The 26,654-nt window shown below is 38.4% G+C and overlaps 1 protein-coding gene across 1 annotated transcript in view; it reads right to left on the bottom strand.

The window, feature by feature from the left end:
• Positions 1–26,654, bottom strand: part of LOC106135974 (uncharacterized) — a 99,952-nt gene that overhangs the window by 37,861 nt on the left and 35,437 nt on the right. Inside the window, exon 2 of the mRNA XM_013336401.2 lies at positions 12,398–13,005. Coding sequence (XP_013191855.1) covers positions 12,398–12,974 — 577 coding nt within the window. The 5' untranslated portion in view covers positions 12,975–13,005. The remainder of the gene's footprint in view (positions 1–12,397; positions 13,006–26,654) is intronic.

Raw genomic sequence — 26,654 nt, 5'->3', positions numbered from 1 at the left:
AAGGCTACAGAAGCGAAGTCCCGGGCAAAAGCTATACAATAACATAACTACCACAACGTATCTTGATCAAATTAAGGACGTCCTGGTAAAGGGTCAGGTCAAAAGTACCCGAAACCGCCGTGCTTGCATGAAGAGAGTTATGAATGTGGATGAAGCGAAGGAAATATGCAGAGATCGTGGCAAGTGGAAAGAGGTAGTCTTTGCCTACCCCTCCGGGAAAGAGGCGTGATTTTATGTATGTATGTGTACTACCACAAACCGATCCCCCCGGCGGGATGGGCTATTACGCTGTTGGTACTAATACTTGGTATTAGTATCGTGTCATTACGTAACTGTTCGTTATTGCTGTCATTAGCTAAACGCGTGCTTTGGGTAACAGTAACTGCGGTTAGGACCACCCTACGATGAGGTCAGGGTTTTTTTATCTATGGCACGATTTTATCTCTTTATCTATCTTTTATCTTTTTTGGACAAATTACACAGATTGAGTTAGCCTCGAAGTAAGTTCGAGACTTGTGTTACGAGATACTAACTCAACGATACTATATTTTATAATAAATACTTATATAGATAAACATCCAAGACCCAGGCAAATCAGAAAAAGTTCTTTTCTCATCATGCCCTGACCGGGATTCGAACCCGGGACCTCCGGTATCACATACAAGCGCACTACCGCTGCGCCACAGAGGCCGCCTCTCTTACTCTATGGATTTTATTTATTTAGGTATACACAACAGATTATAACCAAAAATTAACACCTTGCTATGTGTATGTGCAAATAAAAACATAGTTCCGTACTTAAAGTAAAAATTGAGATATTTAACATACATATATAATCATGTCTTTATTCCTAACGGGGTAGACAGAGTCAACAATCTCGAAAATACTAAAAGTCGTCGTTCGGCTGTATGGCTTAATGATGAAATTGAGGATTTTGTTCCTGCTTGAAATTTTGGAAGGATGATTTTCTGAGGAAGGTCTATTAAATTATCTGTGCGAAGACCGGGTCGCTAGTATAGTTCAACATATCTTATATGTATATAAAATTCTCATGTCACAATGTTCGTTCCCGTACTCCTCCGCCGCCGTTTGGCTTGACCGATTCTCAGGAAATTTTGTGAGCATATTGAGTAGGTATGTCTGAGAATCGGCCAACGTCTATTTTTCATACCCCTCAGTGATAAGGGTTGTCCACCGTTAACATTTTTCTTTTAACTAGAAATTACTTAAGTATTATTTGTATGGCAAAACAACGTTTGCCGGGACAGCTAGTATCTGTCAATAAATGCTATCTGTGCAACGGGTCGCTACTATAGTTCAACAAAACTTAACTCCAGCCTGAATCCTTCAAACAAAATGCTCATTGTCATGATTACGTAATGTGAATAGTTAGGCACAATACTATTGTCGCAACAGGGCTGTCCCATAGACAACCATTGTCTGTGGTTTCGCAACCCGAAGACATAATTAACGGTGGTTTGAGTAGGAACTGGCAGTTCGAAGGTTATGTTCGGCTTTTTGGAATGGCGTCAGGAATCACGTTTGTATGGAGCGGGGTTTTATTTATATATGTAAGACTGGCCCAGGCTTCGCATGGGTTAAATATATAAGTATGATATATTATACATACATATATACATAAAATCACGCCTCTTTCCCGGAGGGGTAGGCAGAGACTACCTCATTCCACTTGCCACGATCTCTGCATACTTCCTTTGCTTCATCCACATTCATAACTCTCTTCATGCAAGCTCGGCGGTTTCAGAAGAGAATCAGCTGTCACATACTACCAGGCTAGCATGGAATGGAAGCAGTACACGTGTATTTAATATGAACTGACCTTATAGAAAGGGAATGACGGGAGTCGGTGTAACATACTTCACACGGCGAACAATGTAAGGACAGCGGCTAAAAACCTTTGCTACTACATAATATAATTGTACAATGTACAGTCAAATATATGTCAAGCTACCCTGCACGTTACTCTTAAATCCGCAGTGACTTTGGAGAAGTTAATATAACTGCTTTATATAGAGTAACTTGATATGTGGTTTACTGTACAAACCACATATCAAGTTACTCTGTATGGAACTCTATGACTCGGTAATAGATGCGAATCTGCAGTGAGTTTTAGTAGTTTTTGTGACTTGATGTACTAACGTGTAATTTTTTCTAGTGACTACTTATTGATAGATTGTTATCTCGTAATCGTAACACAAGTCCGAATTCACTTCGAGGCTAACTCAAACTGTATAATTCGTTTCGTATATATTTATTTATTATTGTTCTCTCCCTAAGGAAAAAAAAAGGCTGGACATAAGTCACGTTTTTAGTTTATACGAAGCGACTCCTTATGACCACCGCAACCTTTGAAGGATATTCTCAAAACAGATGAAAGAATTATGAATGTGGATGAAGCGAAAGAAGTATGCAGGGTTCGTGGCAACAGGAAAGATGTAGTCACTGCCTATCCCTCTGAGAAAGAGGCGCGTGTATTCTCTTCTTCAGGGTGAATGGCTCAGAGATTTCAAGCGTAATAAATAACCATATTTCCCCTGTCGATTTCTTCATAGACTAAGTTATTTAACATTATAACTTATTGTTTAAAAATGATTTAGGTACGGAAATCAACTCTCTTGTATGTTGTCTCTGCTAGCCCCGTCGGAAAAGAGGCGTGATTTTATGTAAATATGTACGTAGGGTTTTTTAAATGGTCTCAACCCCAAAGCATTTGATGTATAAAATATATTGCACTCTAAATGCTTTTATTAGTAAATAAATACAGAAAATTATGTCAACTTGGGAACGCCGCCTTTATACTCTTTTTTTGGACTTTTATTATTCACAAAAAAGGGCGCGGAATCTCGAACACAAAATGTCAAAGCGTACACAGATAGCACTAATTCGTTTCGTTTTATTGTTGAAACTAAATATAAACGATGTTTATATAAAATACGGTTACATTTGTAAACTGTTTTTGGATTTAAAATATTTAAGTATTCGAAATTCATCTCAATCTCAATGAATATTATAAATGCGAAATAAGTTTGTTTATTTGCCGTGTGGTTCCCTGCACCAATACAAAAAAGAATAAGACCACTTTATCTCTTTCCCATGGATGTCGTAAAAGGCGACTAAGAGATGGGCTTACAAACCTGGGATTATTTTTTTAGGCGATGGGCTAGCAACCTGTCAGTATTTGAATCTCAATTATATCATTAAGCCAAATAGCTGAACGTGGCCATTCAGTCTTTTCAAGACTGTTCTGTCTACCCCGCAAGAGATATAGACGTGACCACATGTATGAATGTATGTTATATGTTTCAACGACGATGATTTTTATTTGCTTGACGGCTTCTGTGGCGCAGCGGTAGTGCGCTTGTCTGTGTCACCGGAGGTCCCGGGTTCGAATCCCGGCCAGGGCATGGTGTAAAAATTAAAGCGTAGTAAAAACTTTTTCTGATTAGCCTGGGTCTTCGATGTTTATCTATACTATAGGTATTTATTATAAAATATAGTATTGTTGAGTTAGTATCTCGTAACACAAGTTCCGAACTTACTTCGAGGCTAACTCAATCTGTGTAATTTGTCTACATTAATTTGTTATTTGTTAAAACAATTTGTTTACCTCTTCATGTGTTATCTTCTGAACCAATCTTATTGGAATTTTACTTCATATCTACATATTTCGGTACAAATATTACAACGAACGGTCATTAAACATTCAAAAACCGAACGCGTTTTGTTTGCACACCAGCAGGTGTACAATAATCGATTAATCGTTCCGATCGCGTGCCTCACTCGATTGTAATCGATCACGGTATTCCATCGCTGCGAGTTTACTGCCGGAACATTCCATTTGTTTTGAGAAGCAAGTCTTTGTTGATGCTACTGGGCTATGTAAATCAAATACTAAATCATTTATGCACATAAAAACTATAGTGTATTTAGGTTAAAATAATTGAATCTCAATTCTATCATTAAGCCAAATAGCTGAACGTGGCCATTCAGTCCTTTCAAGACTGTTGGCTCTGTCTACCCCGCAAGGGATATAGACGTGAACATATGTATGTATGTATGTAGAAACTCCGAGGTCGCGGGCAAATGCTGGTAATATATAAATGACTGTCGAATCAGCGAACGTTTGAATTTTAACTAGCGGCCTGAGAAGCGAACCCGCGACCTCTGCAGACCGTTAGGTACATTGTACTATACTGCAGATAATCTTCGGATAGCTGTTTTATTGTTTGGTTTATGATAATTCTATGCTTCCACTAGTGCCGTGCGGTTCTCGGCGTTTCAGAATAGGACGACTCTTTCTAAAAGGTGACTGAGATACTTTAAAATACTTACTATATAAATATCTAGTCTTAATTTACATGCTGGTCTTGGAGCAAAGACAGTATTTTAATGATTGTTGGCTATGTCTGCCCCGCAATCGATATAGACATGATAATATGATATACTATGTTATTGCATTATTAAGATATACAGTTGAATGTGGCCTTCCCGACTTTTCGAGATTGTCGGCTCTGTCTACCCCGTAAGGGTGAGAAAAATCTGCCACTTTGGCACTGATGTTTGCGTGAGCGTACATGGAACTACTTATGAAAGTACCATAATAAGAATACTGTAAGTAATTTAGTAATCTAGATTATCACTATATTATCGTAATATCTTCATCCGATATACTCGGGCACTAAAAAAAACACTGCGATCGGACCAGATTCAGAAATTGAAACGCAGTAGCATGAATAAAGGTTGTTACACACTAAAGCATAGATTGACGTGACTGATTGACACAAATTTTTTTTGTAGAATATACCTAATGTTGAATGAATACCTCATATTAGCACACTACAACGTCTGTAACTTATGCATAATCGTAATAAGTACAATGAGTTTTTCGGTTTTTAAATGTTTTTTTTTCTGATAACCAATGGCAAGGAAATCAGATTTCAGAGGTTTTGAAAAAGATCATTATTATACGTATACATATAGGTAACGGAAATTTGAATTCATTATATTTAACAGTATTTGGACAGTAGGTATAGAATTCGAACTGGCATGTTTAACAAAAAAAAACTAATTTAACTAATTGGTTAACTAGTTTAAAAATTGACTAGTATCTATAAGTTAATTCTAAAATTCTCAATTCAAAAATAAAAAAAATCTCTGAAGCAAAGGTAATGTATACAAACCTTTAAAAAAATATATTAACCTTTTTACCATGACTCACACACCGGTCTCAACGAAATAAAAACTCTTAAAATGTGAAAAAAAGGAAACATGCATATAAAGTTACGAATTTATTTCACGATATTGAGTAAGAATGTGACGTTATTTTGAGAGAATATTTTGTACTTGCTGATGCCTGCGATTCCGTTTACCGTAAAACGTGTGACTAAATAGTTCACAAGCCCTTTAAAATGGTGGGGAAGAAATTTTTGTATACCAGCTTTTAAGTTGAACCAAGCCAGACATATCTAAGAAAACCGCATTCAAATGAGCAATAGTTTCCACGTGATGCGAATACAAACATACGGACAGACAGAAATTCTTAAATCACAGTTTCGGCATCTGCTGGTCATATTTAAATCCCCCAAATAGATTTTTCCGATATAGAATACATACATACAGTCACATCTCAGTTGAAAAGACTGATGTTCCACGTTCCGCTTTTAGGCATTCGGAAATATACTTCAATAATTGATTATAAATTTTCACATTGACCACGGATCATTGTAACATAATTCGAAACTTCCGAGATAAAATAAAGGTTCCTACGTAACGTGCGCGTATAATACCTGTAGTATTTATAAATAAGTGCCGTGTGGTTCCCGGCACCAATACAAAAAAGAATAGGACCACTCCATCTCTTTCCCATGGATGTCGTAAAAGGCGACTAAGGGGTAGGCTTATAAACTTGGGATTCTTCTTTTAGGCGATGGGCTAGCAACCTGTCACTATTTGAATCTCAATCCTATCTTAAAGCCAAACAGCTGAACGTGGCCTATCAGTCTTTACAAGACTGTAGGCTCTGTCTATCCCGCAAGGGATATAGACGTGATTATATGTATGTATTTATACACAAAACATTTCAAGAAGAGACATTGATCAGTTACAATTTTATTGTATGTATGGATTCCACTGAATTTAAAACCAAAGACATGCGCGTCCGCAGCGGCCCGTTTCTTGTTTTGCGCACTGAATACAAATGTTAAATAATTAATTTCCGCTCTTTTGGTACGATTGGCCGTTAATAAATTTTGTAAAAATTAGCGCGCAATGATATTTACGTTCCATAGAAAAAAAAATGCTTTTTTGTTCTTTCACAAAGCAAATGAGAGAACTATCTAATTATCAAAAAAATTTAAAAGGATTTTTTTTACTTCGAATTCTTTAAAAAAACCATTTATCGACGCTAAATGTATTATAATACATACATGCATACATATGGTCACGTCTATATCCCTTGTGGGATAGATCTGTCAAAAATCTTGTAAAGACTGAAGTGTTATTATTATTATTCATGTATTATAAGCATTGATTAATATAGAAAAAATCAACAAAGCTAAACTATTCGTGAGCTTATAGAAGTGGCAAACTGGCAAACAGCCAAGTAATAGGCAGTTTTACAAACATAAGGATCTGTCTACCACATCGGCGCTATAAACACAATTACATACCAATCGAGACTGCCAAGAAACATTACGAGAGCGAAGTCACGGTCACAAATAAAACCTTAATAAATAATGACATACAATTGAACAACATAATTATGGCATGATAGCCCATTGTTGGGTTGTGAACCCCATCAATTGTCACCATATTAGGATTCAATGAGTTTTACGTACGTCCCATGTAAGAAAGTACAGTTGGCTCAGCAAAATCTGTAAATCAAAATCTAATTTGGGAGTAGGTACACCATAAACACGTCTTTATCCCTTACGGGGAACACAGAGCCAAAAGTCTCGAAAAGACTGAAAGGCCACAATTATCTGTATGCTGTATGGTTAATGATGGAATTGAGATTCAAATAGTGACAGGTTGCTAGCCAATCGCTTAAAAGAAGAATCCCGAGTTGTCCCTTCGTCGTCGCCTTTACGACTTTCGTAGGAAGTTAAGGAGTGTTCCTATTCTTAAGTGCTGGGAACCACATGGCACGTGTTTTACTAGTCAAACTAAGCTAAACATATTATTATTTACTAGCTGTGCCTGCGACTTCGTCCGCGTGGAATAGTTATTTTGGGCATCATCCCTCAAGGATGCTCCTTCCACGATTTTTTTTCACATTTTCCATTATTTCTTCGCTTCTAATAGTTTAATAGTTGCATCTAGACGTTATATAGCCTAAAGCCTTCCTCGATAAATGGTCTATTCAATACAAATATAATCTTTCAAATCGAACCAGTAGTCCTTTAGATTAGCACATTAAAAAAAACAAACAAACTCTTCAGTTTTATAATATTAGTATAGATAAATCTAAGTGCCTATTTAAACTAAAAAAAATATTCTAATAGAATTATAACCAGAAATATGTACCTACAACTTACAAAAGAAAAAGAAATGAAAATAAAGTTGAAACGCCTGTGCAATACTGTTTTGCCGTCGTCGGGTCTTCCCATACTCCCTTAGTGGAGTCGGAGTAGATTGGTTAGGGCTTTTGGCCCTCTTCAATGGCATCATCGCTGCCTACGACTGTAGGCAGGTCGATGGGGCGGCCGTGACGGCCTGGGTCTTCACGTCTTCATACACTGGGAGTTCCCATCAGCGGCGGCGTCGTCACTGGTTGACGACGTCAGCCGCAAGGCAGCGAGGGAAGGTTTTCACCCGACGGCCCGGAGGGAGCGGAGTGGTGCGGCGCGATGCCGCGCAGGTGGCTGTGTGATGACGCGTCCGCCCTCTCGAATATCTAGGTTCTCCCTCTTCAAGTCCCTGAGCATCGTCGAGTTCCTCACGTAGCGCGGGGCTCCGACGACTGCTCTGAGACTTTGGTTCTCTTGGGCTCTGAGTCTTCTCCTGTTGGTCTCAGAGCAGAATGCGTACCACGCCGGGGCCGCGTACGTGAGGCGGGATCTGACGTACGTTTGGTAGATCCCGAGCTTCGTCCTCAGGGGGAGGCTGGAAGAGAGAACTGCGTGAAGTCTCCCCCTGGCTGCCTTGGTCATGAAGCTTGCGCTCGCCTCCTGCCCCTTTTATACCCTGCCTCCGCTAGCCGCGTCGAGCGCGGCAACCGTTACGCAAAAATAATCCTTATAGCATGATTCAGTATTTACGCGCGATGGCTTGTTAGGGTATTTTATTTCATGTATAAGTTTGGTGTTTCTATACCGATTTCGATGATTCTTTTTTTATTGAATAGGTACTTATATAATTTTTTAAGAATTATGAATGAGTGTGAGTGTTATTGGTATTATAAACATCAAAGTAAAGAAATATAATCAGAAATCTCCGAACTGCTAAGCTATTAGGAATTACACGTGTTATTGTGAGTCAACCATAAAAGATAGACTTATGCTGTCTTGGGATATTTTTTTAATAATTTTATGTAGAATATTTCTGTTATACATGGTTTTGCTGTATCTTTAACCATTAAGGCTGCACACGCGACGGTAGCTTAAAAAATCAAGTAACTTCTCCCGTTTTCCCAACATTTCCTTTCACTGCTCTTCTCCTAATGATTGTAGCGTAATGAAAAGTATACTATAACCTGCTCAGGAGTATGAAGAATAACTGTACCAAGTTTCGTTAAAATCCGTCAAGTAGTTTTTGTTTCTATAAAGAACATACAGACAGACAGACAGACAGACAAAAATTTTACTGATTGTATTTTTGGCATCAGTATCGATCACTAATCACCCCCTGATAGTTATTTTGAAAATATATTCCATGTACAGAATTGACCTCTCTACAGATTTATTATAAGTATAGATATAGATATAGATATATAGATAGATATAGATAGATAGATATAGAAGATATAGATAGAAGATAGAAGATAGATATAGATTAATTGATTGTTTTTGTTAATTGATGTCATGTCGCGTACACGCCATTATTCTAAGCTTACCTCCAGTAGTACACAACTTTGAGAAACTCTTAAGCACAGAGTACTGCACGCCCAATTGTAAGCCTACGCTTCCTTGCTTTGTGAAAGGTAATGCCACCTTATAATGCCTTAATGCGCCGTCAGCGTAAATAGGCAGTTAGAAGCTCGTTAGGTAACTTTAAGCTTTTTAATTAAATTATATCCGCATATGGACTGCTGAGTAAGTTACAGGTCAATTATGCCAATTCTATTGAGTCACCGGGAGAAATTTCAAGAGAGGGCAAGAAATACATTTATTTCCAAAATTTGGTGCATATCACATAATGACCTTAAACATATAATCACGTATAGTATATTTCCCTTGCGGGGTAGACAGAGCCGACAGTCTTGAACTGATAGGACACGTTCAGCTGTTTGGCTTAATGATAGAATTGAGATTCAAATAGTGACAGGTTGCTAGCACATCGCCAGAACTAAGAATCCCAAATTGATAAGCCTATCCCTTAGTCGCCTTTTACGACATCCATGGGAAAGATTGGTGCCGGTAACCACTCCGTACTTGACCACATGACTTCAAACACTACTTATAATTGAAGTTAATACTTACCGATTCTAAATTTCAATGAACCAAACGTGTAAAACCGATTCCAAAGTGTGTGTAGGTCGTAATTGTAACTACTATAGTCGTTAGTATTTTCTATACTTGTAATAAATCTGTAATGGGTAAATTCTATACATTGAAAATATTAAAAAGGCTGATTGGCAACAAACCCTTAAAGGTTTTTTGGTGTGTATCACTATATTCAAGCATCACGCAAAAACAGGTTGGATCACAAATAAAACTTGGTACCATTATACTTTATAATCCTGGGCGTAGTACTTTTTATAACGGAAAAAAATACTATTCCCGCGGGAATTGCGATAAACGACGATTTGCACAAGCAAAGCTTTAAGCAAAAGATAGTAATTAAAATATGTCAAGTCAAACCTATAAAAGAGCTGTTTTGCTTTGAATAGAAATAAGCGTCTTAGTAATAGACAATGTCGAGGAAACATGTATTTTGTATTCGCAACAGGGCCGAGTTAAATGATTAATTAATGCACAGTAAATCCCACACGATTCAGGTAGTACCAGAAATGGGTGCCCTTATAAAGGCAGAGAGAGGTCGTGACCTTACGCCCACAAGTACAGTTTGGATGAGTGGAAGTACACTCGGCTCAAGAGATACCTGGGCCACCTCCTATACAAAATTCAAGGCAAGATGACACAGCTACTCCCTTAGCCTACCGTACTATGAATTTTTATTGTATTGTCTTCTTCTTCGTCCTGCCAAAAAACTATCGCTGTCCCTTTTCACGTCATAAGAAATAGCGAAACAGCGATAGTTTATTGCGCGATAAAAACAGCGTCGCGCGTGCTACGTAGCCTGGTTAGTCCCGATTACTCCACATCACTCAAGAGACCGGCGCGCCCTTGATCATGATTCTGGATTGGGTATTTATTCTTTGTATCTACTGCCCGTGCCTTCGTTCGCCGTAAAAATTCAAAGATAATGTTAATTAATAAAAGCTGACCCCAGGAGTGGTGGGAGGGAAATTTGTGTATACCAGTTTTTAAGTTGAACCATTAAAAGCCATCTGAGATAACCGCAATCAAATCGGAATAATTTTCGGGTGATGCGAGTATAAACATACATACATATCGGCTTCCCTTCGTATCCCACATATTGATTTTGTGCCTATATCTTTTAAGTACAAACATCAATCAGTTACTATTTTGATTATATGTGCCTATATGAATATGAATTAATTGAATTTCTAGTGTCCTCATCAGCTGTCACATTAAGAGTGATTTCACAAGATCTCAATGATCGAGTAATACAAATAATCGAGTCGACCTCACAACGATTGCGTCAATTCGATATATCAATCGGTTTGATTGGCCCGGTTGTACGAAAATATGGTTTTATAACGCGTAAATTACTTTGATCCGCTTCCGCGTTACACTGTGCCTTTGTTAGAATTTATTGTATTTTTTGTAATAGGTTATTTGGATATAAAAGGCGACTAAGGGTACCTACCATAACGTAACAATCGATCCCGCAGGAACTTCGGGATAGTAGCCTATGTGTTATTTTGGGTCTTCAGCTAACTACATACCAAATTTCATAGTAATCGGTTGAGTAGTATTCGCGTGAAAGAGTAACAAACATACATACTTACATACTCGAAAACTTTTTCATTTATAACATTAGTAGTTCTGTAAAACGTATCACACTAATCCTTTGGAAATTTGGGTCAATGGTGACATCATAATGCTGTGGCAATCTTGTCAAGTCAACAACATTATCCAAATGTCCACAGATTTCATATCAGGAGTAAGACACATACATACATATCACGTCACGTCTTTATCCCTTGCGGGGTACACAGAGCCCACAGTCTTGAAAAGACTGTAAAGTCACGTTTAGCTATTTGGCTTGATGATAGAATTACGAGTTATGTGTAATGCAGACAACTCCAAACAATTAATATACTACCTATAAGAAAACACCAACATGATAAAATCACGCCTCTTTCCCGTAAGGGTAGGCAGAGACTACATCATTCCACTTGGCTGCATAGGTACTTCCTTCGTTAAGAAAGTATTATAAAAGAAATTCCTACCGTATCGAAAAATTCGGGGATTTGCACATATGAACACACAGATAAACCATAGATTTTTATAACATAATGTAGAGTATATAGGCTTTGCAATATCTTCAATTACCTCATAATTACGAAACCAGTTTTGAAGTCTGAGTCAAACAGGTCCTATAATGTCAATAAAGATATCTTTATAAAGATATCTCTTGGGAGATCGCAGAATATACAAAAACGTATTTGAAATAATGCATATTCATTTTATTTTTCGACTTAGAAGTAGAAGGAGCCAACAGACTTGAAAAGACTGTAACATTCAGTTTGATAGCTTCACTAATGGTGAAAGTCCCGTGGAAATATTCTATATTGCTGTCAATTGAGTATTCTCAACGACATGACAGTGCCAATCAAAGGATAATTTCTGAATTATTACAATTTCTATGATATAATAATAATATAATAATAATAAATTTATTTATTCAAATTCAAATTCAATTTACATACAGCAAGACAATATTAGACAAAAAAAATTGTATGCATAGGAATTATAATTCTCTGCTCCCTAAGCTAGGAACGAACCTGTATTTTAGGGAAAATTATATATCCTCTAACTCAATACAGTTGGAGACACAGTTCTCCAGGGTTTTCTTAGCCTTTCTTAATGACGCCTAAAACTTCACGCTACGAAATAAATGTACTCACCATCATAGGAATCCGGTATATACAGCGGCTTGCCGACCAGCTTCCCCTTCTTGCCCGAGAGCGGGACAGCCTCCACGCGCCTATGCGCCTCTAGTACTCTATACAGCAACACTGGCCGCTCCTCACCCTCGAATTTCACCACACGAGGCAAGGAAAACTTCTCCACAAATTCTTTCAACGTCATCACTTCACTACTATCATCTTCAGGTTCCACTGACCCATTCCTTCTGCCAAGAAGAAAGTTATCCGCCCATTCCGGAGCGTTCGGTCTCCTTTCCAAATAATCCGGTCTTCTCTCGCTGCTTCGCGGCTTATATCGAGGCGGAGGAGGTCTTTCCCTCCGTACCAACGCCTCATTTGCTTCTGCCAGCCATCTTGTTACCAATCTCTCTCGTTCTACATCTAAGTAGCGTGGTTTGGAAGCGTCACAGGCGAAGCGTGCTGCGTCGAAGCAGTATTGGGGAGGGGGCGGTCGGATCCGGGGAGGGAAGAAGCGGGGAGGGACGTAGGGGGGGTGAGGGGCGTAGGCCGGCGGCGTCCTCGGCCCGGAGCCCTCGACTGACGCCGTGCGAAACATCGTGTCAGGCCATTGATGGAATGGCCGCCATCTGAAACAAAACAATCTCAATATTAATTCATGTGTTAGTTGGTAAATTTCTCCAAGGCAAAAATTGCTTAATCAAATTAGAATATCTAAAGTGGAGAGAACTTTCCTTTTATTTATCCAATTATGCTATTTTTTTAACAATGTGTACCATACATCAAGCGCAGATTGTTAAATTTAAGCAAGGAAAACAATACATATATACCATCACGCCTGTCTCCCATTGGGGTAGGCGGAGACTATGGATTTCCACTTGCCACGATCCTTACACACCTCTCCCGCTTCCTCCACACTCATTATTCTTTTCATGCATATCCGACGATAACGGATACTCCTAACTTCTCCCTTTTTCAAGATATTCGAAATTTGGTCCTTGAAAGTTCGACGAGGCCGGCCCTGTCCCACTTTAACAGTCAAAAGTAAGCAAGGAAAAGATTCTTCTTTTAGACGATGGGCTACCTCTTACCATCTGAATCACAATTCGTTAATTTTCCAACCCGGCTGATAACATGAACTTCGAGTTTACTCCTTACCCCATAAGGGACAAAACGTGGTGTATTTATGTGCCATAGTTTGGTGGAAAAAAATAAAAGATATTAAATAACCTCCAATCCACATTTATTAATAGCGAAAAATATTATCATGGCCTAAAATACAGCCTTGCAAATTCCCTCTGTATAAAAATGCTACGTTTCATTACTTCCACAACAGGTAGGTATATACATACATACATATGGTCACGTCTATATCCCTTGCGGGGTAGACAGAGCCAACAGTCTTGAAAAGGTAGGTATATAAGCAAAACATTACCCCCATTCCTTGTAATTTCGCACCAATCCAAACTCCAACTGATGTTTAATTAATATTTTACCATACAACTGCACGAAACCTAATGCTATTGTAAATATTGCACACGGAAATGACTACGTGAGTCCCTCGGGTCAAGTTCATAAATTTTAATTACAGGTAGGAACATAAGAATAGATTTTGAATCATAAACTTCGGCGTTAGGTGCCAGGGCCGGATCGAGTTACTGTAGGGATCCAAATTCAAATATTGGGGCCCTAGGAGTTAAAATTAATAATATCAAAATTAGTAATAGATTTTTGTTTAACCCAAATCCTATGGGAACAGTATTTTGAAAAAGGCAATTATCTCATATTTTCCATCTTGAGGGTTAAACAAAAAAATGAGGTGAGAGTGAGAGAGAAAATATCTGTAAATGGCCATTCAATACCTGTAACTAGCCAATACATTTTGTACCCAACCCGGATCAAACACTGAAACATGGGCCGAATCCTCTTCCTGAATGCATCCCTGCCACTTAGAAATATTATATTATCTGATCAATTTCTATATGACGTACCATTATTCATTACTCGAGAACAACCAACCTCTGACCCGACTAACGAACATTTTATTACCAGTCAGTCAGTCTAATAGTTATGGTCATTAATATATTGGATTACGACAGTTCTTTCAATTTTGTAACGGAGATGCACGTGCCGATACAATATAATGTTACAACACGAGTATAAAAAACATTGCTCTCCCGCTCCTTTTTGAAATCATACATACATATAATCACGTCTATATCCCTTGCGGGGTAGACAGAGCCAACAGTCTTGAAAATGCTGATAGGCCACGTTCAGCTCTTTGGCTTACTGATAGAATTGAGATTCATACGTATAATGTTCCGAACAATCCCAAGTTTATAAGCATTAGCTTAGTCGTCTTTTACGATATCCATGGGAAAAAGATGGAATGGTCCTATTATTTTTTCTATTGTTGCCGGGAACCACACGGGCATATTCTAGTAACAAAACGTAAATTGAAACGTTGAAAGGGGAATTCCTAGATGAACGTACCTTACTCGAATTGGGAACATACTAATTTGTAAAGGGACACGAATACGAGTATCCTAAATTGTTGATTTTCAAGTGCGTTAATAAAATCCTCCCCGCTGCGCTTTTTCCTGCGCTATCAATATATTTAAGATGTTATTGAATTCAAAGATTCAAAGACAAAGTTTTAATCAAATACTCAAGAGAAACATGCAAATATAGGTATCTAGCTAACTGTAACGGCCGTTTAGCCTCCATGGACAAACACTCTTTGACTTGACAATTTAGATGACCAAAACCGACTGACAGTCTTATGAAAAAAAGGACAATCGACACTAAGACGAGACGACAATAAGACATCTTGAACTGGCAAAATTCTGTTTTTATTCTGACAAGACCTAAAAGACCCTTGACCCGTTCACTAGTACAACAACAAAACACCCAGTAAATCATCGCGTCACCCAAAGCGGCAATTTTCATTCAATACACGATATTTTCCCAACACTTAGATTTTTCCCATGCCGATCCTAACTGATTGCGACACATCTGACAATGTAAGACCGCTTATGTACAAGATCACCTCTTATTTACATACATATATACATATAGTCATAGTCTATATCCTTTGCGGGGTAGACAAGGCCAATAATCTCGAAAAGACTGATAGGCCACGTTCAGCTGTTTGGCTTAATTATAGAATTAAGATTCAAATAGAGGCAGGTTGCTAGCGCATCGCCTTAAAAAAAGAATCCCAAGTTCCTAAGTCTATCCCTTAGTCGCCTTTTACGACATCCATAGGAAAAAGAGTGGTCCGTTTGTTTTTTGTATTGGGTATACAGGTGCGGGGTATACAGAGCCAAAAGTCTCTACAAGTCAACCAGCTTCCGAAGAAAGAAGCCACAGCATGTTCTGTCACATCAAACCAGGCACGGAATGTTCAGCAACAAGTACTTTAATTATTCATTAGATAAAAGTAGTATGTACCGTAATTAGGGTTGCCAAGCTTCCGAATAAATTTGGACATAGGCTTTTTATTGCTTGGTGTTATTCCCCCGGTTATATAAACAATTTCTGGGTGGGAACGTGGTCTGCGATTTCAGAGTGATCCTGGATTGGGTAAGTCAGATTTTTACACGAAGCGACTCCGGTCTGGCCTGCTTGATTTAACCCAAATGTTAAGAGGGTTAATCGATATCTTAACGGAAGAGCTTGCATGAAGGACGTATGAAATGAAGCGAAACAGGCATGCAGGGATCGTGGCAAGTGGAAAGATGTAGTCTCTGCCTACTCCTCCAGGAAATAGGCGTGATATTTTTACCAAGGTTGGGTCAAACACATATCTGGCATTAGGTAGAGGCGACCTGACAACCCTAACTATACCTGTCTAAATAACTGAACATCTGTTTCCTATGTTTGTGCTATAAATCTCATAGACTTGAAATATATCCGGTATGCTTACTAGTTGAGCTGTTTCGACATTAAGTTTTTATATATAGAGTGCGAATTGCATAGAGCTTCCATGCTCAACGTAGCATAACACGCGCGACGCCGTTTTTATCGCGCGAAACACTATCGCTGTCCCGTTTCACGTCATAATAAAAATCGAAACAGCGATATAAACGGCGTCGCGCGAGTCATGTTACAGGGGCTTGTCTGGTCAAGAATCTCGGAAGGTTAGGTTAAGCATACCGTAAACCAAAGAGCTTGCATGAAGAAAGTTATGAATGTGAAGGATATAAAAGTGGAAGAGGCGTGTATGTATTTAAAATAACAAAAATATATCAAGCCCTGATGCATTTTAATAGCGATAGAAATATAAGGTCTAGCAGCACTTTTAACCGCTTTAAAAAGATTATTTCTGGTTGTATTTTGTAATATTTTTTTTATAAGATGTAGACCCGTTGTAATAAATCCTTGTTTTAATTATTATTAACATTATTATATTTCAATGCTCAAAATTTAAATTGCTTAGACTTTATCATCCACTAAAGTTGCTATTTCTATGTATCGTTTTTATGGTACTATTAATTAAAACTTGAGTCAAATTTGACCAAATTAAGTTTGTTTTATTGCATCGATATTTCTATACTTGATTGGGATCATTATTGTGGCGTAAGAAACCATAATATTTTTTTTATAATTGCTTAGAGTTGCATCAATGTCTAAGGTATTTTTAAAGTATGTGCCCATAAAGAGAAAGACCGCGTCTAAAAACATGAGTAATACAGAACTAAAGGGACACTGATTTTGTAGGGAGTCAAGGAAGGGTACACTGTGGGAGACCAAACGGAAGGGTAATAGAGCCATTGATGGTGGTAGCATAACCCTAGACCAAGAAAAAGATGGTCACATTAACTAAAGTTACACTATTTATCTATATCTATACATATAATAAATCTGTAGAAGGGTCAATTCTGTACATTGAAAATATTGAAAAAATAAATAGCAGGGGGTGTTACTGGATCGATACCAAACACAAATATGTGATTAAAAAAATTTTTGTCTGTCTGTCTGTATGTTCAGGCATCACGTGAAAACTAACGGCTCGATTTTGATGAAACTTGGTATAATTATACCTTATTATCCTGGGCATAAAATAGGATACTTTTTATCCTGGAAAAATACGAAGAAAAAAAAATCTTAATTTTTCAGTTTATGCATAGACGTTGTTCTGTAGAACCGCGAACACACGTTACGTTACCCGCAGTGGATTCAGCGCCGTAACTTTGAGCGCCGAAAGTCGGATTTAGCTTGAACCGTTTGCGGCACACGCGGGCCGCAACTAATTACTATGAAAAAAATACTTTAGTCCGGTTAATCTAGACATTCGAAGCTACATTAATTCCTATCAAACTGAAAATGAGTATAATTGTTTAAAACACAATCAAAAACAATTTTCCAAAATTCCCCATGATTCCGGTATAAGGAAAAAAATTACCCAAGGTCAAAGGAAAAAAATGGGTGTTTCGCGATTTTCTTCAAAACGGTAAGTTTTTTAAATCGGAAAATTACCTCAGACATAAATTGTAGATCATTAAGTTATCTATAAAAAAGGTATCAATAATATTTTTCAATAAAGCTACCGTTTTTGAGATATAACGATGCAAAAAGTTGCAAGCGTCATAATATGCACACGTTTCCACGCCACCTCTGAGGTAGTGTATTAATAGCGCGTGTTTTTAACATTTTTATTATTATACTTGAAAAAGTCTGAAATAGGTTAGAATAAACACGTGTTTTCACTACGCAGTGGCACTCAAGACAAACTTTCGCATTTATTATTTTAAAAAATTAGAATAACCCTAAGTGAAGAAAATCATCTTAGGACAATAATAGAGATTACAATTAAATCAAATTAAAACTAAAACTACTTATAAAAAGAAAGAAAAAAGATGACTACAAACTAAAATTTAATTTATAAATTGTACAGTCCCTGCATAGTATCAACATGCGGGAGTGTGCCCAGAAGGCTGGCAGCATTGCCAATTTGAATGGCAATGCTGATTCTCTGAGCCAGATAATTTCCAGCCCTCCGGTCAAGAGATACCTCAATCAGCTTTTTCGACAATTGTCGGAAAAGCTGATGGGCGGATAGGCCCCCCGGTCCCAGAGTTTCTACCCCAAAAGGTTCAAAAGTATAGGTATTACCGATACCTATATATTTGCGCCTTTTGAGGTTTTTTGCCTCATTTGAAACAGAACCAGCCTTAGATTTAGTAACCTGAAGATGAGACGCCGCAAGTGTGTCGACACAAGTAGAATCCCACATCAAAGGCCGCCCCAATCTCCAGGGTACCAAAGTCATACCATCCGGTCTCTTGGCATCATCCCGAGCCAGACCGTTAGGTTCTAGAACGGCTGGAACATGGATGGTGGCAAGAGCACGGAGGATTATATTATTTAGGGCGGCATGGCGCCCTAAGCGGCCGGCACTCCTAGGGCATGAGAGGCCGTGGTGTCCATAGCCGTCAACGGTATCCCCGCAAGGACTACTATTATTAAAGACTAACGGTATTTCATGTGTTGTGTACGACTCTAACCACGTACACAATTAAACAGAGAGACAGATGTTGTCTCAAGGTTTCACTACAGTTTAAATGAAGGGACAGGGTTTCATTATACTTATGTATATTTTATTTTGAATTCAAGTTAAAATTACCGACAGAACAATATTTTTGCTTATATTACTGCTACACAAAGTATATACGAAACGTGCTTATACATATTATGACGCTTGCAACTTTTTGCATCGTTATATCTCAGAAACGGTAGCTTTATTGAAAAAAAATATTGATTCCTTTTTATAGATAACTTTATGATCTACAATCTATGTCTTTTTACCGTTTTGAAGAAAATCGTGAAAAACCCATTTTTTTTACCTTTGACCTTGGGTATTTTTTTTTCCTTACACCGGAATCATGGGGAATTTTGAAATAATGCTTTTGATTGTGTTTTAAACAATTATACTCATTTTCAGCTTGATGGGAATTAATGTAGCTTTATTCTTATTTTTTGGCCTAAATTGACTACTTACTACAGAACGCGAACTCAACAGCAGCAGCTCAATAGAGGGATCTCCTTAATTATTATAGGCCTAGCCGTAATTGGGTCCAATAGCTATTTATAAGATGTCATTGTCAGAGTTAAGAGAAATAAACCATCCACGCGAAGACCGACATCCGCGCGAACGGAGTCGCGGGGGGAAGCTAGTTTATAATAAAATAAATGATTCAAATATGTACGGGACAAGTTATACTGATTGAGTTAGCCTCGAAGTAAGTTCGAGACCTGTGTTACGAGATACTAACTCAACAATACTATATTTTATAATAAATAGTTAAATAGATAAACATCCAAGACAAATCCTTTCTCATCATGCTCCGGCCGGGATTCGAACCCGGTACCTCCGATGTCACAGACAAGAGTAGAGTAGTTTTAAAATTGGAAACAAGGTATCACTTATTGACGTCACATCACTTAAATCTAATTATAACTACTACCGCTTCCAAAACGCATGTGTAGAAGAAGCGGCGGGACAAACTACACTGCAGCATTTTCATCGGACGTGAATTTACGAATATTGATATCTTAAATCTAAATCGTGGACAAATGCACTTTGTCTACATTTAAAAATCATGAATGAATGTAGATCTAATTATTTCAATACGAATATTTCGTCAAATAAATAAAGATAAAGATAAAATAAAATATGTACACACTGTACAAATTATGTCAACAAAAGATGATATGCGAGCCAATGGATAATTTGAGGACGCGGAAAACCGGATAAAGTGGAGAGAGAACCGTCGAAAGGCGGATCCTGGACCACTACAGTGGAGGGTTCAACCGGGAATACGTAAAAATGAGAGAGAGATGGTTCAAAAGTACCCGAAACCGCCGAGCTTGCATGAAGAGAGTTATGAATGTGGATGAAGCGAAGGAAGTATGCAGAGATCGTGGCAAGTGGAAAAAGGTCTCAGCCTACCCCTCCGGAAAAGAGGCGTGATTTTTATGTATGTATGTAGATGGTTCATCAAACCAAATATGCGGTAGATAAAAGTCAGTGACCTTAGTCTCTTCGATAATTTGTCAAGTTTTTCATTCAACTTTTTTAGGTACAATTTTATTATTGCGGTTTATCACAGTTAGTTATTGTGCGACAAATAACATCATTGTCATTAGTATAACGGGTAACTTTAATACCAAAAAGTTGAGTTCATTCATTTTGCTATCTAGTGATTCTTTAAATTTCTGAAGAGTCCGCGTCCCAAATGCTTACTAAAATAATCTGAAAATTTTCATCCAATTCCACGTAAGTTCATTATATTTTTTCCTGTTCTCTTTAAATAAAGGATCCTATTGCAAAGGCGACATGTTTTTTGCAACCGTAGTCGTCGAATGTTTTTGCGCTTAGAAAACTAATTACAAATATAATTAGATAAAATCGATACACCTGTCTGTTTGTTGTCGATAACATCTAGGATTGGTCCATGTTATAACATTAGTTACATCGTCGAAACTTTAATAAATAAATGTAGTGTAGTAATCACAGATAGCAATAGTACAAATGAGTGTTGCAAATCGATATGTGCAGCCCCACCCAAGTTGTTCTTGCACTAGATATATGAAAACCAAACGAGATGGACTGGTCCAAGGTCCGAGGATTTGGAGGAACTTGGCTGTCCTTTTCTTGGACAGTACTAGATCTGGTGGGGGAACTTGGTAACTCAACTCTTGCGCCTATGTGCGCCTTTTGAATATGCCCCTGGCTTGGGTAAGATTTTTATACGAAACGACTCGTGTGTCTCGACTCGACTCGAGCGCCGTGTGGTTCCCGGCACCAATAGAAAAAAGAATAGGACCACTCCATCTCTCTCCCATGGATGTCGTAAAAGGCGACTAAGGGGTAGGCTTATAAACTTGGGATTCTTCTTTTAGGCGATGGACTAGCAACCTGTCACTATTTGAATCTCAATTCTATCTTAAAACCAAATAGCTGAACGTGACCTATCAGTCTTTTCGAGACTGTTGGCTCTGTCTACCCCGCAAAGGATATAGACGTGATTATATTATATGTACGAAACGACTCCCGTCTGACCTCTGCAATTGCAGGAAAATCAAACCCATATTGGATCATGGTAAACGCTCCACTAAATGAACATGCATATTCCATTAGTTGCTCACGGGATCGAATCGAAAGAGATGGAGTGGTCCTATTGTGTGGTACCTAAAAGTGTTGAACCACGCACGGCTCTTTGCTCATGAGTTTTTAAATAAATGTATACGGGACAGATAACACAGCTTGAGTTAGTTTCGAAGTAAGTTCGAAACTTGTGTTAAGAGATACTTACTCAACGACACAATATTATATAATAAATAGGTACTTATATAGATAAACATCCAAGACCTGGGTCTTGGATGTTTATCTATATAAGTCGAAACTTTTTCTAATTGGCCTGGGCCAATTAGAAAAAGTTCGATACTCATTATGCCCTGGCCTGGATTCGAACTCGAGCCCTCCGATGTCAAAGACAAGCGCACTACCCCTGCGCCACAGAGGCCGTATTAGTATTTACTCACTCGTATATGGCAACCTTCTTCGTTGGCTTATTGTTATCTTGCAGATGTCATACTTCGAATACACCCCCTGATCCCAGTAGTAACTTCCTGTACTTCAATAATACGCGATGTGCTACATAGCATCATTGCATTTAATTATATCTTCGCTTTGCTATTGTAAAGCGCATGTCACAGTGTAAGCTATACTTAACAACGGTTCCTATACTTAAAGACAATAAACGAAATATCAACTTTAAAATTACAACACAATTTAATTAACAATTGAATATTTCAAGGAATGAAAATACCAAGTAAATATTAAAAATAACAAATGCTTCCTCATATTTTATTATGAATGTTGCCTCTTAAAGATGAGATAGTTCTGACAGTATAATATTTAAGGAAACAACTTATACCCAACCGAAATAATATCGTAGGTATTTTTTATTTTATTTTTTCTATTTTTTATTTGGAAGTGTATGTTTGAACTGCCTGATTTTCTATAGTAATTTTTTCCACAAATTTAGATTTTGAAGATTTCCGTCTACACACTTAATGTCTTTACTTGGCATAAATATATTTTCTAAATTAGTATATTTTTTAGTGTGCACGTTGATTAAATGATGTCGATCAAAAAAGGGAAGGGCTTTGTGATCTGAGTAGCATTGAATTCTTGTAATATGATATGTTACGAGTATGTGGGTGGGTGTATTCATTTATGTTGTATTACCTAGTGTTGGAGACATATTGCTTATCACCAGAGGATTAATTTGAAAGATTGATGAACATGGTTGAATCTAGCATAGATATTTCTGCATTGTTTCAAGTGAAAATATAAGACTGTCTATTCTTTCGGGAAAGAGGTGTGTTTAAATGTCAAGTTTTCCCATAATAATTTTTTAGGTGAAACTTTTTCTTGTGTTTTATAAATTATGATCAGAAAATCAGAAAGCAGTTAGAGAAATGGGTATAGTAAAAAAAACACCCCCTCTTTTAACCCCTTTCCCCTGTTCACAATTAACATTAACCTATTTTTTTTCTCATGATCTTCCCTCTCCAGAGATGATACAGATACCAAATTAAACCAAAATCCGTTCAGGTTTTAAGCGTGAAAGGGTAACAGACACAGTTACTTCCGCATTTATAATGTTAATAGGGATTAATAATGAGAACGGAAGGAGCAAAATAAAAATTTATTTTACATGAAATTTTTAGTGTCTATTTCAAATCAAAAATTCCTTGTTGACTAACAAACCCTAAGTCAAAAACATAACAAGATGAGATGCCGTCTTTCCTGTCATTAAATAAAGTGGCTTAAAAAAGACTATTATATTTTACAATACCCTAAATTTTAATGTTTTATAGTCATTGAAATTGAAATTTTGAATGGTATTAACATGACAATATAGAAATAATCTTCATTCTTCGAAACTCCGGGAGCATTTTAGAAAAACTATTATGAATAGGAGATAATAGATTAAATTTATTCATTGTTTAAATTTCAATGATCATGAGCTCAAAAGGTCTATTCAATTTTCTAAGATCGTACCTATGCCTTATTGAATTTTTTATTCTTTTTATGGCTGTATGTTATTGAGAAACAAATATATGTATAACGAATAACCTACGAGTCATAGTCAAAATGGTCTAAAAAAATCCCATTCTTATTCAATTCATAATTCCGTACTAAAAAGAAGAGAAAAGATTTATATTTTTGTTTGTAACAAATAAACTCAAAAATTATTGGACTAAATGATATTTGCCATATATTCCAAAACCTTTTAGAAGGCCTTTAAAGGTTTTTTTTGCATGCGAAGCCCTGCGCAAAGGCTATATAAAACTATATACCTATAACCTGTTTTTCGCAAATCCCACGGGAATTTTAATTTTGACCAGGATAGAAAGGTTTGTCCCCTAGTCCTTCTCCAAACTCTTAATTACATATATGCGTAATTTTGAAAAGATATGTATGTATATTCAGTAGATAACGCGTGAAGAGGTAACAAACAAACAAATAAACAAACAAGTTTTTTATTTATTGAAATTGTTAATTGATATGAAGAGGTCCAATTCTAGAGTGCCGTACGGTTCTCGGCAATCGGAAAGGCGATTAAGGGAAACGCTAATAAACTTGGGATTCTTCTTTTAGGCGATGTGCTAGCAACCTATCACTATTTGAATCGCAATTCTATCATTAAACCAAACAGCTGAAAGTGACCTATCAGATTTTTCGAGACTGTTGCCCCTGTGTACTCCGTAAGGGATACAGACGTGATTATATGTATTTAGGTATGTAAATAAACAAACAAACTTACTTTCTTATTTATAACTAGTTGTGCCTGCGACTTCGTCCGCGTGGAATAGTTATTTTGGGCATCATTGAAGCCCTCAAGGATGCTCCTTCCACGATTTTTTCACATTTTCCATTATTTCTTCGCTCCTAATAGTTTAATAGTTGCATCTAGACGTTATATAGCCTAAAGCCTTCCTCGATAAATGGTCTATTCAATACAAAAATAATCTTTCAAATCGAACCAGTAGTTCTTGAGATTAGCACATAAAAAAAAAACAAACAAACTCTTCAGTTTTATAATATTAGTATAGATAAATCTAGGTGCCTATTTAAACTAAAAAAATATTCTAATAGAATTATAAAAAGAAATATGTACCTACAACTTACAAAAGAAAAAGATATGAAAATAAAGTTGAAACGCCTGTGCAATACTGTCTTGCCGTCGTCGGGTCTTCCCATACTCCTGTGGCGACATCTCTACGCCACTCGCCACAAACATCAAATCAAACAACTACTGTCAATCATCGCGAAGAAAATGACGCGCTCAACCAATAGCAGCAAAGTATCTAGAACGCGATTTCAAAGATTTCACGGATTGGAGCTATATATACAACCTCCGACACAACATCGTCGGAGCCGCGGTTCCCCAGGCATAACACCTAGCCTGGCGGAAGATCTTCCCTTTGGTGGCGGTCGAGCCGAATCATCGCTCCCGCTACATTGGTGACCCCGACGTGATTGGAAGCAACCTTCTTCATCATCAACTCCAATCCTCAGCATCACTCCTCACTCTGCTAGCAGTCTCACAGCAAGCCAGCAACTGGGTATCGCAGCAGGTCCATCGCAGCCAATTCAACGAGCTTCCTGGTCCTGTCTCCACCCGCACTCACTCTCATCGACTTCAGCGACCGACGCATCTACCGCAGCCCACGCCTGGATCTCTTCGACGGCCGCTCTTCTCTCCAGCGTGGCAGCTCTGCACGATTTCTCCCGGCGCCAACAAGTCGACTTCGCTCTCTACTGTCTCGACTCACCGCAGACTACGAGCAACGCTACGGCTCACTCCTGACTCACTAGGACTTCGTGCAACTTCCGACTCACTGGAAGACAACTGGCACTTGCAAGCTACCGGAGCACAGATTGCACAGCAAGAACAAGACTTCAGACCTCCGGTCTTGGGGGGGAGTACTGTGGCGACATCTCTACGCCACTCGCCACAAACATCAAATCAAACAACTACTGTCAATCATCGCGAAGAAAATGACGCGCTCAACCAATAGCAGCAAAGTATCTAGAACGCGATTTCAAAGATTTCACGGATTGGAGCTATATATACAACCTCCGACACAACATCGTCGGAGCCGCGGTTCCCCAGGCATAACACCTAGCCTGGCGGAAGATCTTCCCTTTGGTGGCGGTCGAGCCGAATCATCGCTCCCGCTACACTCCCTTAGGGAGTCGAAGTAGATTGGTCAGGGCTTTTGGCCCTCTTCAATGGCATCATCGCTGCCTACGACTGTAGGCAGGTCGATGGGGCGGCCGTGACGGCCTGGGTCTTCACGTCTTCATACACTGGGAGTTCCCATCAGCGGCGGCGTCGTCACTGGTTGACATCAGCCGCAAGGCAGCGAGGGGAGGGTTTCACCCGACGGCCCGGAGGGAGCGGAGTGGAGCGGCGCGATGCCGCGCAGGTGGCTGTGTGATGACGCGTCTGTCCTCTCGAATATCTAGGTTCTCCCACTTCAAGTCCCTGAGCATCGTCGAGTTCCTCACGTAGCGCGGGGCTCCGACGACTGCTCTGAGACTTTGGTTCTCTTGGGCTCTGAGTCTTCTCCTGTTGGTCTCAGAGCAGAATGCGTACCACGCCGGGGCCGCGTACGTGAGGCGGGATCTGACGTACGTTTGGTAGATCCCGAGCTTCGTCCTCAGGGGGAGGCTGGAGGAGAGAACTACGTGAAGTCTCCCCCTGGCTGCCTTGGTCATGAAGCTTGCGTTCGCCTCCCGCCCCTTTTCTACCCTGCCTCCGCTAGCCGCGTCGAGCGCGGCAACCGTTACGCAAAAAAATTCCTTATAGCATGATTCAGTATTTACGCGCGATGGCTTGTTAGGGTATTTTATTTCATGTATAAGTTTGGTGTTTCTATACCGATTTCGATGATTCTTTTTTTATTGAATAGGTACTTATATAAACTTTTAAGAATTACGAATGACTGTGAGTGTTATTGGTATTATAAACATCAGAGTAAAGAAATATAATCAGAAATCTCCGAACTGCTAAACTATTAGGCATTACACGTGTCATTGTGAGTCAACCATAAAAGATAGACTTATGCTGTCTTGGGATATTTTTTTAATAATTTTATGTAGTATGTTTCCGTTATACATGGTTTTGCTGTATCTTTAACCATTAAGGCTGCACACGCGACGGAAGCTTAAAAAATCAAGTAACTTCTCCCG

Source organism: Amyelois transitella, chromosome 24, assembly GCF_032362555.1.
Source record: "Amyelois transitella isolate CPQ chromosome 24, ilAmyTran1.1, whole genome shotgun sequence".
Taxonomy (NCBI): Eukaryota; Metazoa; Arthropoda; class Insecta; order Lepidoptera; family Pyralidae; genus Amyelois; species Amyelois transitella.
This window is presented reverse-complemented; position numbering and strand designations above follow the sequence as displayed.